Source organism: Alosa alosa, chromosome 4 (genome assembly GCF_017589495.1).
Source record: "Alosa alosa isolate M-15738 ecotype Scorff River chromosome 4, AALO_Geno_1.1, whole genome shotgun sequence".
Classification (NCBI taxonomy): Eukaryota; Metazoa; Chordata; class Actinopteri; order Clupeiformes; family Clupeidae; genus Alosa; species Alosa alosa.
The window spans coordinates 1,037,007-1,058,107 of record NC_063192.1 but is presented as its reverse complement, the minus strand read 5'-3'; the positions used below and the strand labels follow the sequence as shown (position 1 = coordinate 1,058,107).

General features: G+C 39.6%; 1 protein-coding gene across 2 annotated transcripts in view; it reads left to right on the top strand.

The window, feature by feature from the left end:
• Nucleotides 1-14,860, top strand: part of e2f1 (E2F transcription factor 1) — a 145,149-nt gene extending 130,289 nt beyond the window's left edge. Inside the window, exons 7-9 of one of the 2 annotated variants that reach the window (XR_007193370.1) lie at nt 9,895-10,157; nt 11,728-11,987; nt 14,829-14,860. Coding sequence is in view for 1 of the 2 variants with exons in the window: in XM_048241474.1 (XP_048097431.1) it covers nt 9,895-10,142 (248 nt within the window). In the remaining variant the exon portion in view is untranslated. Of the gene's footprint in view, nt 1-9,894; nt 10,158-11,727; nt 12,396-14,828 lie in introns of those variants that run through there. The other variant, XM_048241474.1, reaches the window with a different exon arrangement.
• Nucleotides 14,861-21,101: the final 6,241 nt, after the last annotated feature.

Genomic DNA, 21,101 nt, shown 5'->3' with positions numbered 1-21,101 from the left:
CTTTCAGCCACTGTGCGTCGCTCTGCCACTGTACATCGCTCTGCCTGCCGCCCCATCTGAAAAAAAGTCGATTTACCTCGATTTAGGCTACTTGGGTATGGCTTAAGGCTTGACTACACGGTGGTAACGAAAATCGAAATCGAAATTTGCTGTCTACATTATTGTCAGTGTTGGGGTAACGCAACTATGCAAATCAAAACAGTGGTGTGATAATTGAGCCAGTAGAGAAATAACTGTTCAGAATTAATATGTAGCCTTGGGTAGGCTTCTGCGGCGTTTTAACAGGCTCACGCTTATAGAGGCTTTAGACAACTATGACCCACGTTTTGGTTTTGTAAATTAATTTGCCCTACTTCTTGACTGCAATGTAGTCAATTGACTGCTTGACATATCATTTTTATTTTTCTGTACAATAAACAAATACATCTGCTTTATGCCGCAGAATTACATGCATATTTGGAACTTACATAGTCCAATGCATCGTTACACTACATTAGTGTTTCCCAAAACCATAGTAGCAACGAACGTTCGCAACCACTATCGTAAACTTGTGTAGTTACAACTACACCTCTCGACCTGTGGTAGAATGCTAATAGAAGCATAGTTCCAGGGATCTTCATGTCAAAGACGTCACTGACGCCAGTTATTTGTTTGCAAATTAATAATTATAAATATATTTAGGTTTCTAATTGATATTTACACTTCTAACCACCATACATCCATATTTTAAAATGCCCAAGGCAGAAAATACATAAATTAAAAGTCAATTTGCAGCCATGTGCACGTAAGTAAAAGTCACACACCTGCAGATAATAATAAGGTGGTGCGCACTTTTTGACGAGGCAGCTGAAAATATGTAGCCTTTGATTTTCATGGAGGGGAGGGGGGGTCCTTGTTAGTTTACGCAAACCAAGCCAAGAAGGCTGATTCTGATTTTGATAATATGATCTGCACAAAGGATAAACTTAGGTAAACAACAATGTCAATATTGTTGTCAAAATCTTAACCCAGATTCGAACTCTTGGACAGGGGACTGGTAACTGCTGTGCAATGGCGGCTGTCATCTGCCGGCCTTAACGCAATGCGCCACAGAAGTATGTGCAAGTGCTTGTTCACGTGCTACTAAACGTCATTAACCACCTTAGTCCAGACTACTGAAGTTTGGAAACTATCATGGTCCAAACTTACAGTACTATGTAAGTACGACAGTTTTGGGAAACAGTCGTAACTTACATGTTGGTTAGTTGAACGATGCATCCTGTTAGTAAAAAGCTAACCTCCGTAGTTGTACAGGAAACGCACCCCAGATCAGCTTGTAGGCCATTAGCAATCTATTTATTTTATTTTATGAAGCCTACACAGTAGATCACATGCTTCGCCAAAAAAAACTCTATTGCAGATATCAATGCGTCTTTGTTCATGGGTTTGGCCTCACAGCAGAGGCTTAGACAACTATGACCCACGTTTTGGTTTCGTAATTTGCCCTACTTATTGACTGCAATGTAGTCAATTGACTGCTTGACAGGTTATTTTTATTTTTCTGTACAATAAACAAATACATCTGCTTTATGCCGCAGAAATACACACTTGGCCAGCCTATAGAACGGGCACGTTTTGGAGAGAATGTGTACGCACGCAAGAATCTGTAGGCTATTTGTGGCTGGTTACCAGCAAACAATGTTTAACGCATTAACTCAAGACGTCAAACATTTTCTAAACAATACAAACAGAAAGGATGCAGCAGGCAGCAAATGTAGAAGAGTCCTTTCCAGTGGAAGAACAAAATGCTGAATGAAGCCCAAAGATATGAAGGCATATCTGGCAAGTTGTTATTTTCTGAAGACGTAAATAGTTGGGCTATAGGCCTTGTTTGCAAGGAGACATAACGCGTGAGCATGCCACACTATCCACAGCTGTGGTAGCGGGGTAGGAGGATTACTTTTAGCGCAGGATTTATATAAAATTCTTCAACAGAAGGCCTGCCTCGAATGCAGGCTTGCCCAAAAAAAAAAGGCCTGTGGTTTTGCAAGAGCCTACAGTAAGTAGATCAGTGAGTTAGGAGTCCTCTAGACTTCTTTTTAAGGTGTCTCAGAGGTGGAAAGTTATGCTCTTTCTGGGGGCAGGGCCGATTAACAATTCATAGACCCTTGGGAACAAATGTCTGATGGCCCCCCTGCCCCCAGCCAACGCGAATCGAAATCAGTTCAGTTAATAGGTTTATCTGTGAGGCCAAGCCTCACCAAGTAGCCAGTTTGTTTACAACTAACATTAAATTTAATTAAACTGCTTATAGGATATGCTGAAATAGTTTCAACATTTTGAATATCAGTGTCGGGTGAATTAGGAAATGCCTTATGGCTGAAAGCTGCTTGGGATTCCCCCTGTCAAGCAATAACCATACAAAAAGTATGGTTCGAATACATGTGTTTATTTTAGAGGGGATATTCAAACGTCATTTTTGAGCCATTTTGACAGCCCTAGTCCACTGTAGGCTACGCCAATCGTCTATTAACACCTTCCACCTAACCCCGGTGAGTGGGGGTCGCTATAATGCGTGTGAAATAGCACCATTGAGTAGCCAATGGGAAATAGCCTTAAAATTGTTCCGGTGTTGTGTGCCTTCTGGTTTCTCCACCTACTGGTTTCCTTTCGCGTGCATGCGCTGCAGCAGTTGTCAGACATTCACAAACAAGTTGTTTTAGGCGGTTTGAAGTCGCTTTTCATACGCCATGAGCGCTCGGCTACATTACAGCCACTCGGACAAAAGACATGTCAAAAATATATATGTTTTGAAAACTAACATTAAACTGGATTTGTGACTCTTCATCCTGATTCCCTACTCTTTGAGCCAACTAATATGTTACGCAAATCAATTAACTATTGTAGGCTACCATTAATTAATAATGTAGGCAACACCCAGGTAACATGTTGTCCAGGCTGTCTGAAACAAGGGGTTGCCTCTCATCTACAACAACTAGTTACCTTGGGCTGCTACAGTCGTCAGTGCACTGTGCACAGTAGGCCTATGCTACTCTTTGTGGTTGATCAACTAAAAATGAAAGATGTATTTGGTGATGACGTTATTGTAGGCCTAGTAGACCTAAATTCTGAGAAATTAAATGGTAATGAAACGATCTACATAGCGCGCAGACCACATGTCTTCAATGGTTGAATTAAGGAGTTTGCAAAAATTAGTGTATTTTTCAAGTCAATAAACATTCTTAATTTTCAAATGTCTTTGTCAGGGAACATCTGACTTTTAAAAACCATAGGCCTGGTAGTCGCCAGACAAGGAGTTATAAGATAAAGGCAATACCATTTGTGTCACCTAATGCAGTTCAGTGAATTAGCAAGATACCATCAGAAGCCAACAATCATAAAGCACCTGTGCTTGTAGCTCTCTCTCCCCTCGCATGAAGCTGTCTCCGTGTTTGTAGGCTAGATATCGTAAGTTCTTTCTATCTGCTTTACTTTTGTGAGTTAGCGACCACCTAGGCTATGTTATAGACGTTCTATGAGGTACCAGTGTTTAGCTGTGTCACAAAACAATAAGCTTTGTCAGACTACTTTTAAAATGATATTCAGGGCTATATACATTTTAAACATTCGGGGCTGAAGACCCGACAAAGCCTTGCGTTAATTCTTCAGGTGGAAAGTGTCAGGAATTTTCAAACGAGAGACGCTCTCATTGGTGGCTAGTATATGGAGTAGGGAATTGACAGCAACATATCCAATCACATTATGAGAGATGCTAAATTTAACATAAACTGCAATGTTTGATTTTAAATCAATGTAAATTTAGCCGGGACTGTAAGCTGGCTCACGTGGGTGCTCGATGTTTTCAGTGGGTGCCCGAGAGACGGAACACCCACGGTATCGGCGCCTATGACAAGCGTATCTCGCGGTTGCATCCATTACAAACAAACATGCAGGTAGAGGTTAATATGCTCTATATTTTATCCAAATGATGTCTGTCTATCATCGTTGCACTCGGAGAAAACCAGAATGTTTAATTTGTCCTGCGTTTCTTCTACGGCTGCAAACGGGATTCACTCGCCGTTAACCAAATATTTCTTTATTAGGGCAGGGCAGGCATATTTCTGGCTATTAAATTATTTCTAAACCAGTCTGCTAAAGTCTGTAGTGAAGTGAAGTGTAGGGTTTTCCAGCTCCATTTCTTTTTACGAGACACCCTGCTTACTTGAGACCTCTGCCGGTTGTTGCAGCGTCGTTGCAGCGTCACTGGAAAAATACAAATGAAAGTCGCGTGATCGACCGCGAGGGAAGTTGGCCAAGTCGAAGCACTGCCCACTGTAGGAGCAATTCCCTCCTAATTAGATGTGCAATGTTGGGCAAAAAAATCAAAATGGGGCATAAGTATAATTTGTAATTGCTCAGACATGCATAAGAAAATATTTGACACATGGCACTGACAATTCAAAAATGGGCCTACACTTTTCACCACCTTCTCTGGACCAGCATCCTCTAACATGGCCTTTTTAGGGGGCTTTCCTCTCAGGGCGAATGAGAGGATGCTTAATTGCTTTTTACCTGACATCTCTTTGAAAGACAGGTGCAATGATTAATGCATCCATGGCAATCCATGGATTTTAAAAGTGACCTATAACATTGACTATGCACTACACTTTAATTTATTTAGTGCTAATAAAATTATTAAGCCTATTTGGAGAGAGAGATGTGTATAATGTGACAATATGTCAGTCATCGTGTGATAACGAAAATATGACTAGGCTTAGATTACTTGTTCTGGGCAGGTGTTGTCAGTGAACAGGCTGTAAAACTGTTGCATAAGTTACAGACATTAACAACTTATGCTAATTATCTGAGAAACATTCTCTAACAAGAGTCAAGTTGTCATTGTTTGTGTCAAACAAGTTGTGAATTTGTTGTAACATTAAAAGATGACTTACTCTGTGCTCAAAGTAATGCTCGAAGCTCCAGTGGTTTCCTCTAAGGGTGAACGAAACCTTGTAGCAGAATCACGTGAACAATTCCAGGATAGGCTTTTTTTCATTGGTTGTTGCGTTAAATCTTACCCAGATACAATAGTATTAATTTTCTGATTGGCTATTGTGTAGCCCCTTTCTTTATTTTTGATTGGCTGATAAGTGGCTGGCTCGACTAAGAATTCCAGGGGAGACGCGCTTGATTCCTTCCGGTGCAACCGGAAAGTTTTCAGACCCTTTCAAGTTCTCCAGATTTTGTTATGTTTCAGATTAATCTTAAAATGGATTGATTTTCTCATCAATCTACACACAATGCTCCAAACACAACACTCCACAAAAAATTCACTGGACATTAGTAGGAGAGACACACATCTCTTTATATAATGGCGGCCTTACATTGTACGATTTTGGTCTGTTTTCACAGTCGGCGACTAAATTTACAAAGTCGGACAGAAATCATGGGAGTTGTACTGGAATCACGGCGCGGCTCCCGTCAACTAGATCGTTAAGTGTAAGGTGCCAATCTTAGCGTTTTTAAGTCAGTCGGAGTCAGTCCTTTTCTAGTTTTGTTGCTACTATTAATATCAAACATGTTTGATATTATCGCAAGTCTTTCTAGTTGTGGCTCATGCAAATAGTGACGGAACTATAAAACCAATAGTGACCTCTCTCAACACCAAACAGGAAGGGGCAAAGTAGGCTTACAGCTGTAGCCTATATGATTATTTGTTATTCTTTTAATATTTGTCATTTCTTATACATATTTAGTCGGCTCTTCCACGCGACAGAACAACTCTATATCGGTTAGTGAGGTCACGATGAAACAATGCTGCAAAACACACGAAAAATACTGACTTTTGAGTTTAGTAGGCTATCATTTCAGTTCCTGTTTATCTATTGCACGATGGGTAATAATTTAAAGGAATCTAGTTGCAGTCTTGTAAACAGGGCCGGCCCGAGGCATAAGCGAACTAAGCGGCTGCTTGGGGCCACCAGGGGGCCCCCAATCGAGTTTCTTTCTCTTTTTTTACATAATAAATAACATAAACAAGTGACATCAATGAATGAATAAATGAAACAATTAATAATTCAAAACAAGAAAATTCTGATTTCATGATCAATATGTCTGCCTACCTCTACTGTGTCTGCCAGCCTTTGAGTCACGCCAAGATAAACTAGACACCTCGGGTGCATAGACAATTCGTGCAGACACTGCATCAAGTTCAAAAAATCGAAGAGATGGTAATGTTAAGAAAAGTCACAAAAGGACGATCCCTCTGGTGCCGAAAACAGAAAGAAGAAAATGACAGAGGAGGAGAAAAACGAGCAAGATACAGGTATGTTTGCATGATTATTTACAGTATGTTTTGTGCTTGAGGTAGCTAGCTAGCTGTCATGATCTAATATAAGCCATCACCAGAGCTAAATCCCTGCCATCAACAGAGAAATGTCTCCCATTAATATATATTTATCTAGGTGTATTTCAGATGTCAAGGATATTGGGATTGTTTTGGATGTTCAATCAAGCATGTACCCTAGCCATAGGTGGGCTTATGTTGTAAATTAAAGTTAGCTTGCTGACTGAAGTGGACATTAGCACTACAGTAGCTACATGAAAACGGAGCTGAAGGCAAATTTACCACAGAGGGATTGTTTCTGATTTCGCACCTGAAAGTGTTGATAGTTTATTACTGTTCTATAATATGTGACATAGTGGTAAGTCTGATAGCAACAGCAGGCTAAGCCCAGGCTCCCAGTCCCAACCCACTGACTAGCGTGACTCTGGGCATCGGTAACGTTCCAGCTTCATAGGCAAAGATGGAACAGTACGTGCGCTCTGCTCTAAGATCTTTGGAGAGAGATGGTAGTGTTTGAGAAAATATACCATGTTGGGTGGGGAGACTTCTGTGATGGAAATAAACTTACATTTGATTAAGATAGTGGCAAGTGATGTAGCGGTGCTACCCTAATATTTAGGCTGCAGTAGATCACCATGTTAAGCGTTACTTTTGATTATGCCTCATTTGCCAATAGAATATGAATTGTTACAAGTGGAATTGCTTGTTGATGAGTGTAAGTAATGATAGCAAAATAAACTCATTCTGCTCAATCAAATATGCACTTATGCAATATTTTTTTTTTTTTCAGAGACACTGTTGAAGTACTACACATCTCTACCACTACTTAACTCTACCTCATCAAGTGTCTGCCTCCATGGCTGATGACACAGAAGGTGAGGTTTTCTTGATGGCAAATGGTTACATAGCCTGTTAATATGAATGACACATTTAACATAGTTTTTGTTTTATTTATTTATGTATTTATTTAATCATTGCAGGTTCGTCCACTGCAGAGCTGCAGATACCTGAAAGCCAGGAACGAAGTAGGAATAAGTATCTATTTTTTGGGACATTTTATTTTTGATTATTAATGTTTGTCTATTTTGGTTTTATTTTGTAGTTGAAGATTGATCATTTAATTCACATTTGCGGATTTGTTCTGCAAATCTGTTGAAAAACAAGTCATTAAACGGATGTACTTGTTTACAACAAATACAAATGCAGTTGTATTTTGTTATTTGTCAATTCAACTTCAGTAAACCACCCTTAGTGCTTCACTTTGAATATGAATGTTTCAAATAAATCTGTGATTTTAGTACCCTCTAAGATTAAAAGGTGACAGGGTTGGTGTAAATAACAACTAATACATTGGTTTACCAAGCACATGGGGCCAGAAGTGTAGAGCGGAGCCCCAAAACATTTTTGGCATGTCAGCAAGGATGGATTACTGAATGAGCCTACCGAGTCCTTATGCATCTGTGTCCAGGGGGACAGTAGTTCATAATCAGTCACTGTATTAATACATAACCTCACTGTATTAATTTATAATATGACATTATAGTGTGAAGTTGTCAATTATCGCCAAGCACAAGTGACTCTGCGTTGTGGGAGGGGGCCCCCAAATCAAATTCTGCTTAGGGCCCCCAAAAGGCTCGGGCCGGCACTGCTTGTAAATAGTGACCCTGCAAGATCCCTAGTCATTGCAAAATCATAGTCTGCGACTTAAAACTCTACTACTTGTCTTTAGATGTGAGAGGGTCTGAGACTGTAGTCTTTCAAAAATCTTTTCCAAATCTTTGCAAATCTTTCCAAAGTCTGTCAGTGTAAGGAGGGCTTTAGGTCTCATAGTAGATGGTGTATGTCAGAGTGAAAACCAAGCCACGAGGGTTGAGAGAATTGTCTGTAGACCTGCGAGACAGGGTTGTGTGAGGACACAGATCTGGGGAAGGATACAAGAACATTTCTGCAGCATTGAAAGTGTCCAAGAGCATGAAATAAGATGAGACTGAAACATAGCAAACTGTGGAAAACTTGAAAGGGTCTGAAAACTTTCCAGTTGCACTGTAACTGTGTAGCCTGGCTACGTTATGCTAATGTTTACTTGAATTGTAAAAGCCATTTGATAGTCTTCCCCACCAGGGGAGATTCAAAATGAAACAGCAAGGCAGATGAACTCTAGTAGGCTACCAAATAGCTTATTTAAACTCCCCTTAAAGTGAACTTGTAGCTTCTAAAATGTAGCAAAGCCAGCTGCCATGTCTCAGAACACTAGTGTATACTGTTTGGTCTATTCTGGGTTTTGGGATAAATTTTGCCAATTGTTTTATTTTCGGATAATTGACCATTTTTATCAGAGCTTCCCCTATTCCAAAGAGTAGCAACCGCCACTGATACCGAACTGCTGTTATTCAACTATGCTAAGGTAAACGGTTTTGCATTCTATCACCCCTTTAAGCTTGTTAAAGACGTGTTACCTTAAGGCTACTCGGAACTTCCTGGGGAAAAAAAACTTATATCCAAAAACAAGTCTTCCCACTTAGTAATGAGACAAGAATAAGTTATAGCGTGATGTAGGCCTACTTTTAATGCCCATATGACCTATTTATGTAGAGTTGTAGATCTCTTCCCATTCATTTGGATTGGAGCCTGATCTTAATAATTGAAACTGCACTGCACTGTATTTAACCATAATATGGGTTAGTTGTAGGAAGTGTGTGCCTCTGGTGACATTAACTAAGTCTTTTATTTATTGGAGGACTTATTAGAAGAAGTTTGCAGCAGTATTCTCTTTCTCACTCTTTCTCTCTCTTTCTCTGATAACCTTTTTCTTACCAACGCCGTTTGTCGAGCGTGTTGGTTTCCTTTTCTTTTGGGGCAGCCGTGGCCTACTAGTTAGCACTTCGGACCTGTAACTGAGGGTTGCCGGTTCGAACCCCGACCAGTAGGCACGGCTGAAGCACCTAACCCCTCACTGCTCCCCGAGCGCCGCTGTTGATGCAGGCAGCTCACTGCGCCGGGATTAGTGTGTGCTTCACCTCACTGTGTGTACACTGTGTGCTGTGTGTGTTTCACTAATTCACGGATTGGGATAAATGCAGAGACCAAATTTCCCTCACGGGATCAAAGAGTATATATACTATACTTCTCTCTATATATATATGGCTGTCAAAATAATGCATTCATTTCAATTAATTAATTACAGAAAGTATAACACGTAAAAAAAATGTGAGTTACTACACCTCTTGATGATAATAATGCTAGCCGCTTGTTCAAAAACCTTTCTTTTAGTAAACTCTGTGTACACAAACAATGTTCTCAATGCTCAAGTTCATATGTATCCATGAGCTACATTGTTATGATAACAGTATGTTAAGGAAGCACCTGTTCCACAATTGCAATATGTCCATAGCGTTGCAGACCCAAGAATACTGGTTATTTTGTCAAATGTATTCAAATTTGGCTGGGTGACTGTCAAGAGACATTTTTGTTATGTGACAAAAATATATTTCTGCTTTACACAGACTTTAATCTCTTAAGTTGTGTGCATGTCTTTTGGGGCCCTCTGAGTTTGTTTTTGACCTATACAGAACCACCTCCTCTGAATGAAGACCCTGTACCAAGTCAAGAATATATGCCTGACTTGGACTTGACATACTTTGAGTCTTCCAGCTTCCTGTTAGACCATGGCATGGATTGCTTTAACATACCCACAGATAGTTTCATCAATCTTTCACCACCGCTGAGTCAAGACTACCACTTTGGGATGGAGGAGAATGAAGGCATCAGTGAGCTATTTGATTCTGACTTTGGTGAACTGGGCCATTTTGAATTATAAGATTGTTTCAAGAAAGTGAGTGAATGGACAGTGCATACATACAGTAACATTTATACAGCATGCTGATATGATGTGGGCCAGACTTATTCTATATACTGAGGGGGTAATGCATTATCAATGTTTAAGTGAATTATGCCTTTTAAATTTTCAAGAGCACTATTTTGTAAATGTATCAACATGCTTTATGTCAATATTATTTAAAATATGTATTTGCTGATCAGTCTGAAATACCTCAATTACATAGATTTGAACTGGCACTTTCATAGCTGTTCTGGTTTCCCTTTCAATAATTAAAAGTTGTGGGTGATTTGTGGGAAACAAATGAGTTCACTAGAAAATATTGCCAGAAGTTTGCCAATGTTGACCACTAGAGGCAAAGTTCTGAAAACAATGAGAAATTTGCCACTAGTGACAAAATGTGTTTGCCAGTGATTTGCCACCACACTTAGCCAAAAAGAGAAAACTTCCAGTGAACTTCTGGTAACAAACCTAATTTGCATATGACATTGGTGCAAATTAACTGCAACATTGCCAAAAGTTAACCACAACTGTTTGCCAGGAACCTAATTTGCATGTGAAAATATGACCTTGCCACAAATTTGCAGCAACTGTTCGCCAGAAAGTTCAAATTTCTGTAAGTGTTATGCAATGGTGGCTTCATGTTTAGGGCTGTAACAATATGCATATCGAAATCGCGATCACTCACATCCACGATCCTGTGTTGCGGTATGAGAAGGCAGAATCATGACACACCCTTTCTAGTGATTCCTGCAGGCTTTGCAGCTTACGCGGCCGCATAAACAACACACATCTCCCGCTTTACTTACTGGTACGTTGTCCAGAAGAAGAATTAGAATTATAGAATTAAACCCCCTCTCGTTGCCCTGCTTTCTCTCTCTCGCTAGACCTCTCTCTTGGACAGGCGCCTCTTCGGCATGCACATTTAATCCAAATAAAACATTCACAATCGTGAAAGCAAGCACACATAGAAGACGTTTAGCTAAATTAGGCTACTATTAAATCCGGTTAGCATAATTAGCATGTAACTACACAGTTACAGTGCAACTGGAAAGTTTTCAGACCCTTTCAAGTTTTCCATGCACACATTTGTTTAAAACTCTTGCATTCAAGTTGACTGATCATCTCAATACCAATGTTTTCCCAGACTCAAATGGGCCTGTCCCAGGAGAATGAATGTACAATACAATAAAATACAGATATACAGGGGGCGCTGTGGCGCAGCAGGCCTGCGGTCATTTCCCGATTCCCACCCCATCTCTCTCTCCCACTTACTGTACTTCCTGTCACTCTTCACTGTCCTGTCCAAATAAAGGTCCAAAAGTCCAAACAAAAAGTAGGCTATTTAAATGTTTGATAAAATGTATAGGTTTTTTCCCCTCAACAACCCCCCCACACACACACACACACACACACAAAAAATCGAGGTATGTATCGTACCAAAAATCGTGATACAAACCGAATCGTGAGTTTGGTGTATCGTTACAGCCCTAGTCATGTTGCATGATGGTGACCTGAAAGCACCACAGGTTCAGTTTCACCTGTGTTCCTTAAATTTTTTTAAAAGGTCTTCTAAAGCAGCATTTCTCAAACTGGGCCGTGGTCCGGCACTGGTCCACAACGAGGAGGCTGCTGGTCTGCCGAGCCGCGGAGTCAAATGATGCCCGGTGCTTCTGTCACTTGTCTGATAATTTACTGTGCAATTCATCAAGGAACTGTGAACCGACAGGAAAAGAAAACAAATGTTTCCACAATCCACTGCACATGAGAAACTGAAACCACTCGATAAAGCAAAGGTCCGCTACAACCATGTTGGAAGGCTACGAGGTAACGACATTTAATAGAACAAAGTGGATTCTTGCAGACTGACTATACAATGCTCAATGCTAGACAATGTATTATCCACATTTGAATATAATGTGGCCAAAAGCTATTGTAGCCTAATTATGACCGGCGTGCTAGCAAAGCACATATGAAGAGTTCACTTACAAAACCCTCTAAATCCGTTTTTCTTTTAAATGAGGATTCTTGATCAGGCTCTTAAAGATTTTTGACTACAAATCAATATTTCAGACCAGGAAGAGAGTGGTATTTAGGGAGATTTGAAGCTAAATTATTTGATTAATGTATACTATGTGTGGAGAACATACACCAACCTCACGATTCAATTTGTATCACGATTTTTGCCCCAATTTTATTGAATAAAATTTCAATAGCCTACCTTAGAACACCAGAGTATTACAATATAATATATAATGTAATATATCTGTATTATTTTATATCCTGATATAAAAGGAGAGAATACTGAATGTCTGATATTTATGACAGCACACTTTATGCAGATTAGCCTATAGCCTATGCTTACTTACAGGCATGATTTATTTTTGTGGAGAGAATGTGCAGGACTGGGCGGCGGTCATATTTTGTAATGCTCTGCAGCTCTGCAGCCTATGACCCTATGCCTATATGACCCTATGACCCTGAAGTCTGCCATGACCGGGCCTCTGGTCAATGTTTGAGAAAGCTGTTCTAAAGCATGCTGTTGATATTGTGTATTCCAGTGGGCCAAATGTGCCAAGGCCCATGTACATTGTTTTAAGACCATCTATATGCTCATTCCCAAATTTTGTGTTCAGAGTTTTTTTGCCAGCTATCAAACTCAACATAAACTGAACACTAAACTCTCTTAACTCTTTTTCTGCGTTAAACACATAAAATAAGCCGTGGAGACAATACCACTTACCAACTGTCCTCCTACCAGCTCCTCCAACCCAGCTACCAGCTCCTCCAATCGCAAGGATTCGTTGTACTGTCAGGTTTGGTTAATCTATTATTCGTATATTATATGGTTAATAAAATGCTATTTGGGTAGCGTTTAGCTCATCATCCTTAGCTAATCCACTATTTGCGATTTGGGCTATAGCATATACCGGGGAAAGCTCTGTAGTGGTTGATCAATGAAAAATACTGTATCCACGGCTTATTTGATGTGTTTTAATGCAGAAAAAGACCCTGGGGTCAATTTTTGCCAGAGTTACATTTTAATGAATCTGATCCTGAGCCAAATTGGCATGAAATTGCATGAAGGGGTAATCCAGGTAATCCTCCATATTGGTAAACATAAACCTATGGATAAACATGAAATGCTCTTCCTGTGGACTTATGAAGGGAGTCTACTGCCAACACTCCAAAACATTGGGTTAAAAACCCAATTCGGTCAACCCAATGAGTTGGGTTGATAGTCTAAGCCAAACATTGGGTTATTGTAACAAAACTGTTAGGTTAAACCTACATAATTGTTGGGTAGGCTATCTTTTTCAACCCAGCATTTATGTTTTTTTCACTATCATTTCTGGGTTATGCTCACCTAATTTATGGGTTATTCAAAGTATCTTATTTTCCTCCTTAATCCAATCACTATTATTTGATAATAATTAAAATAAATGTTTACATAACAGTATAATGTTTTAAAATCCATCCAATGGGCAACAATAGCCATGCAATGAAATAAAACAGTTCGACATAAATTTATTTGTCAGTTTATTTTTTGAACTGATATCTAGACTATAGTCTAAAAAGCATGATACTTCCATGAAGGCAGGCAGAATTCCACCGTCCGTTTTGGGTGTCACCCAAATCAAAGAATCAAAGAGAACAAAAAGAGTGCATTAATCACTGTTATTTACAGAACTTTATATCAAGACTTTCATGAACCATTATCAGTGAATGATGTTGACAAACATTAAAAATCCACCAGGAGACAGAATATTAGCGCAACACACTCGGAAACCATGACCACCACCTATGGAGTTGTTTTAAACATAATAACTTGTAGATGCTACCGGGTAACGTTAGCTAAATGACTGTCTGATAATGCTACAACTAAAAACACCCAGTAACGTTAAGTTACATGGCTATAATATGAAGCTATCCTGAATGAATTAATAAGATGTTGTTTGCCATGATTATTACCGTACGAGTGGCTTGTTACTTCAACTGTGTTAGCTAATATTAGCTGACAAACGTTAGCTGCAACCATAGGGTACGTTCAGACTAAGCGTCTTTTTCTCAGCTGTCGGCGTCCGTTTTACATCATAACCCTATGGAGTAGACCGTGTTTTCAAAAAAGCTGTCTTTTTTACAGATGACCAATCACAAGCAGATAACCGAGACCTGTGGTTTCCCATGACAACCAAGTAGAAAATGGAGAAGGTGACAGAACACCGGTCGAGAGGCTCGTTTTAGTGTCTGAGCATAGGGAATTGTTTGACATGACTTCACAACTTTACCATAACATACCAAAAGCAATCGCCAACTCCAATTTTTCTTCTGCGATATTTTTTATCCACATGTAACGTTAATTACTTTGCCTATCGCAAAAAAAAAGCGGCTGCTTTTTGGAACAAGAACGCTGGCAGATCCCAGAGGAAAGAAAATGTTAAAATGAGAGCTCCTCTCTTTCTTAATTGTTTCTCCTAGACAATAATGAGATCACAGTGATATAAAAATGAGATTATTGCTTTTGTCTCCCGCTTCTCAGGTTTGTCTCTGGAGCAAAAGAGTTAAGTTATCCCAGTGTAGACTCCCTTAAATCTACAAATGAGATATCATCAATATTTTAAATAATGCTCAGTGTTGTCTAATTTATACATCTCATATTTTACTCAGGCTGATCCACCAGAGAGCTCTCTCTGTGTAAACTCATGCAATTCTCCAGGGGCGCAGGAGGCACGGGGGACGTGGGGGATGTGTCCCACGCAGTGCTGAAGAGACAGCCGTCGTCCCCCTCACTTTTGATAAGGAAAAAAAGCCTTATATACGCTAAATAAATAATAAATAGGGTTTGCGCTAACTATATAAAAATTCCCCATTAACAGCATCACATCACTAACCACAGCCATCTACAGTACTGTAAGACTGCACAATCTCATATTCACTCTGTTGGATATCTGAAGCCAACCATCATTAGAGATGCTTTTCGTTTGGAGCGGCATACTGGTAGGCCATCAAAAGCATAACATTTTCGGTTTGGTTTGGGATCTAATTTACTTTTGGACTGTTTGATTATATTGCTAAATGTTGGGACTGATGGGCACTGAACTCTGGGAGATATTTAATGGTTCACTGTTATGTTTCATGCAGTTGAAAAAGTGTCGGGATTTCCACCGCTGTTTAGTGTGAGACAAGGTAGCCATTCATTGAATAGGGGTTGTGCTGTAATAGAAACCTTTTTGCGTAGCCAAGTAGCCTAAATTGAGTTATTGTTTAATTATGCATGATTTAGTAGGCTACTTTTTATTAAATTCGTAGGCTGGAATGCCTTGAGTCACGCAACAATTTACGCTATTTTGAAACACCTGTTAGCAATCTCTGATGTCGGAATATTCAATGGCTACCCGACAATATCTCAGTGCAAACTCCAAAATTGTTCGTCTATTAATTTTCCACGGTTCAACACATTAGCCTACTAGAACATAGTTTGGCTGGCTTTATTCATTTCTGCCAGTTAGTGCTTTCTCCCCTGTGTATAAGTTACACTACATGCATTATTGTGTTTGACACTGAGGATAGCCTATCTGAGACGGTGGTCTGGTTTAAATGAGTTACGTTGTGAAATTGAGAATGGCACAGACTAAATCGTTTAGTCTATTTCTTTGTATTGTGAAATTGAATTGAGATATGGACTATTATAATCAATAATATGTTGAAATGAATTAAAAGTAATTTTTCTATGAAAAATCTATGTCTGTTGTATGCTTGTGTCAAGGTAAAGCCTAGGCCTACCGTATGATATACTGTACTGCTAAAAGCCCACTTAGCCTAGGCTATTTCATTGTATCGCCTTGTTAGGCTATGCACGGGGTGTGTCAACTTTTTATGAGATAGAGAGACCCCATTGAAGACAAAAAGATAATTCGAGCCCTGTGTCCGGCTATAAATAGAATCAATCCCGGGCATAATTTGAGGATTTATGGTAGCCTATCTCCTGCTCAACATGACATTAGCTGTTATGTTTATTGATAACAAACTCAACTAGCCTACTGATCAACTCGTTTTCACTAGCCTAACTATAAAATACAAGTATATAGGCCCAAAGTTTTTGTTGTAAGACATTTATTTCAAACATAATTTCAAGACACAAATTGGATACTTCAGTTACCTTGGTGCATAAATCCCAGAAAGTAGGCGACCACACCCCAGAGTGATGGGCCTTTCTTACGCGTTCAGTGTGGGGTATAAACAAGCTGAGAATTTAGCGGTGTCACGTCTGGCTGTCACAGACATGGGGAGCTCTTTGAAGCTTGGGATAATGTGGTACAGTTACTACAGTAACAGTATTTTATTTTACTTCTTATGTAATATATTTTTTTTTTTTCAATTTTATAAATGCTTTGTTTAAATGCTGTTGGAACAAATAGTTGATTATCAAGGCAACTTTCTGTTGCAATTTTCTGTGTGTTCTAGACTGGTAACTTGTTAAGCCAACATGTTCTAACATTGCATAAATATTAACTGCAGACACATAGTGGAGAGTTGATTTGGTTTATACCAGACAATTTAGTTACTGTAGGCCTAACTAGGCTATTTGATCATGTAGTCTATGTTTGGATCATAGGCATGATGATTCATTCATGGCTTCATAAAATATCAACATCATGTTGCTTTTAGAGTATTCTACCATTGGCCCAAGTAGTGTAAAATAAATCTAAAAAAATTAGTGGAATTGCACATAGCCCATAGCAAGAAGCTGGTCTGAGGGCAGATCTGGCATTGTGCTCATCTCACAGTTTTGACAATTGTAATCAAACAATATTTTGAAAACAATCAATGGTATTATCTTACTATTCTGGCAAGTTTAAAATATGATGGTCGAAAGTGGGCCAGAGGTGGCGATCCGATATCTGGAAATCTGATTTCACTATGGGTTTGTGTTCACAATTTGGTCCCCCTCACTTTCAAAATATCTCCTGCGCCCCTGTAATTCTCATTTCAGATCTATTTGGTAAATCTCAGATTAGGCTCCATCAGTTCTGTAAAAGACAGACATGCAAACTCCTCACCTTTCGGCGAAATTCGCCGTTTTGAATAGGAAATGGGTGACTTACGTGATTCGTGCAGATCCGCACAGAAAATATTTGGGGAAGGGGAGTCCACTATCAACTATCAACCCCACTCACTGTCAAACGCAGACGAGTGCATCTTGACTTAACATGAACATGAACACATACGTGAATATTACATGATTGGAAGCCAACGCATCTCTGATTCTAGAATACTCGCGGTAATAGACTACTGCTACATCGTGTGGCGCCAATAAATGACCTGACCCATAGACTGTGTATATATAGAACTGGACAGTGTGGCTGCATTCTGCAGTGTTCTATGGAATTGAATTGAAGCATAGACAGTAAAAGAAATGGACGAACAGACTCCGTCGTTCTCAATGGGAGGGCACTGAGTCATTTTTCAGTTGGTCCCCCCAGTACTGCGCAGACTCGCACTTAACTTCGTGACGTTAGCCATCGAACTGAATCTTGTAACTCATATGATAGATACACAGAAATTCTTCTCACACTTACTTCGCCTTCAAAGTCATCAAAGTTAAACATTTATTTGGGTGCCAAGCAGCGAAGCTGCGAAGGCACCCATTGTGTTTGTTAGTTTTCTTATTGGGGGCCAAGCAGCGAAGCTGCGAGGCAACCCATAGTGATTCTACATATTCTTATTGGGGGCCAAGCAGCGAAGCTGCGAGGCAACCCATAGTGATTCTACGTATTCTTATTATTGGGGGCCAAGCAGCGAAGCTGCGAGGCAACCCATAGTGATTGGGGGCCAAGCAGCGAAGCTGTGAGGCAACCCATAGTGATTCTATTTGTTCTTATTATTATTGGGGGCCAAGCAGCGAAGCTGCGAAGCCCCATTGTGTTTCTATGATTTCTTACTATTATTATTGGGGGCCAAGCAGCGAAGCTGCGCGGCAACCCATAGTGATTCTACCTTTTCTTATTATTAGGGGTCCGAGCAGCGTAGCTGTACCGTTCATTAGGGGTCCGAGCAGCGTAGCTGCAGGACCCCTATTGTTTCTGTACCGTTCATTTTTGGCCAAAATTCTGTAAAAGTCATACTGCAGCCTAAACCATAACTCCAAAACTCTTCAAATTTTCAGGTATGGTTACCAGTACCCCCCTCTGCCCATAACCCAAAATTTGGGGTACTGCACCCAAAGGTGGCGCTATTGGGGAAAAAAGTTAATTATGCTAATTTCTCCTTATCAGATTGACCTAGACTCAAAATTCTTTCATAATATTAATCTCTAAACTCAGATGCATCATTTTGGCCCTGGTCTTATGGTCTAAAAATGTTTACTTTTGACACAATTTCATGGAAAAGCCAAACATTATAAAAAGTTTCACACTCTTCAAAAATAATCAAATCTTCACCAAAATTCTCACAGACAATGTTTAGACCAAGCCTCACAAAAGTTATCGGTCAGAATTTTGATATTTTGTTCCATTTCAGAGATATAGGCCAATAAAGTTAGACCACTTAGGCCATTTTTCCTAGATCACCTATATTCCTATAAACCGTAAGTCCTAGAAACTTCACATGTTCAAGTATTGTTACCAGTACCCCCCACTACCCATAACCCAAAATTTGGGGTACTGCACCCAAAGGTGGCGCTCTTGTCAAAAATGCTTATTTCTCCTTACCAGATTGACCTAGACTCAAAATTCTTTCATCATATTAATCTCTACATTTAGATGCATCTTTTTCACCCTGGTCTTATGCTCTAAAAATGTTTACTTTTGCCACAATTTCAGAGAAAAGCTAAACATCATAACAGGCTTCAAATATTATCCAATCTTCACCAAAATTCTCACAGACAATGTTTAGACAAAGCCTCACAAAAGTTATCAAAAGAATTTGGATAGGTTGTTCCATTTCAGAGATATAGACCAATAAAGTTCGACCACTCAGCCCATTTCTCCTATATCACCTATATTCCGATATGAGTAATTTTTTTTGTGGAGAACAACCATACAACCATAATTATGTGGATACCATTAACAGTGCACATTTTCAGATCTGTACTCTTTTTTATAAAGCCCTTAATTCTATTGTCAAATGTATGCTAGGACCACTCACCATGTGAATGTGACTGCCAAATATGTAGGATTGTCAGTGGCTCAGTGGGATAATACCTAGTGCTGGTGTTTGATAGGTTGAGAGTTCAAATCCCCGGTAGTGCTTTAGGCTCTAGCTCGAATACTATTGGTTATTGAAGATTCACACCATTGAACAGCACCTGAATGACATCAGGCAATCAACATACACAGTCATTAGTTGCCAAGAATCAGAATGCCGAGACACTCTGACATTTATGGGAACTTCTTTGTTTACTATTTTTCCTTCATCATTAAGTCTATCATATTTATATTTCATCCATTAGTGTTCTTCTCTACAAATGTCTAATTGCCCCAGAATTTCAAAAAGATTTCAGGTGTACTCTTTCAGGAAAGCCCTTTATTTTATTGTCAAAAGTTTTTCTTGTGTGTTTACCAACACACATTTTCACCATGTGAATGTGACTACCCAATGTGTATGATTGTTAGTGGCTCAGGGGGATAATGCCTTGTACTGGTGTTTCTTAGGTTGAGTGTTCGAATCCCTGTTAGAACTTTAGGATCAAGCTACACATGCTATTGGTCATTTAAGATTCACACCATTGAACAGCACCTGAATGACATCAGCCAATCAACATTCACACTCATCAGAATCAGAATGCCGAGACACTCTATGACATTCAGGGGAACTTCTTTGTTTACTATTTTTCCTTCATCATTAGGTCTATCATATTTATATTTCATCTATTAGTGTTCATCTCTACAAATGTCTAATTGCCCCTCCATGCTTGGAGTTTTTCTTGTTGTGTGTTTACCAATACACATTTTCACCATGTGAATGTGACTGGCCAACATGTAGGATTGACAGTGGCTCAGTGGGATAATGCTTTGTACTGGTGATCCTTAGGTTGAGAGTTCAAATCCCACTGGAAGCAATAGTGTTAGAATACTGTTGGGTTGTGGATGTTAGCATGCTACAATTGAATGCTGTAGGGTTGTGGAGGTTAGCACACTATAACATTACAGCTACTTGTCAATATGGACTTGTAATGCAAGGCAAATATAACTGTATAATTATAGGCTGTTTATCTTATTGACTCCGACACAGCTGTAGCCTATAATTATTTGTTATTCTTATAATATTTGTCATTTTTTATACATATTTAGTCGGCTCTTCCACTTGACAGAACAACTCTATATGTCATAAGGATGTCACGCATGAAGCAATGCTGCAGAAACACGAAAATACGACTTTGAGTTTAGTAGGCTATAATTTTCAGTTCCTGTTTATCTAGTGCACGATGGGTAATAATTTAAAGGAATCGTGTTGCAGTCTTGTAAATAGTGACCCTGCAAGATCCCTAGTCATTGCAAAATCATAGTCTGTGACTTAAAACTCTACTACTTGTCTTTAGATGTGAGAGGGTCTGAGCTTGTGGTGAAAGTGCTGTGGAGAAATTGCATGATTGTTTGGCTCTGCCACCTAACCACACCCAGTTTACCTGCTGGGAAACCCTGTAGCTCCGGAGCAGGGGCTCAGACCAGGATAAATTGTTTGCTCGCCCTCAGTTCACTCTTTTGTTCATCTCAACCCAGCACTCCAGTGTGTCCTGCTTTGTGTGCGTCTTTGAGTTAACGTAAGTCATCACTTTAATGACCCTCACTATGACTTTTGTGATGTTTATCAGTTTGTAGAGTAGCTCTGCCATCATGTGTAAAGTTAAGGTCTTTGTTTGTTGGTTTGGTGTGTTGGAGTCCCATGTGAGAGATGATTAGGTGATGTTGGTTGACTTGGGATGTCAAGTATTGTTTAGTT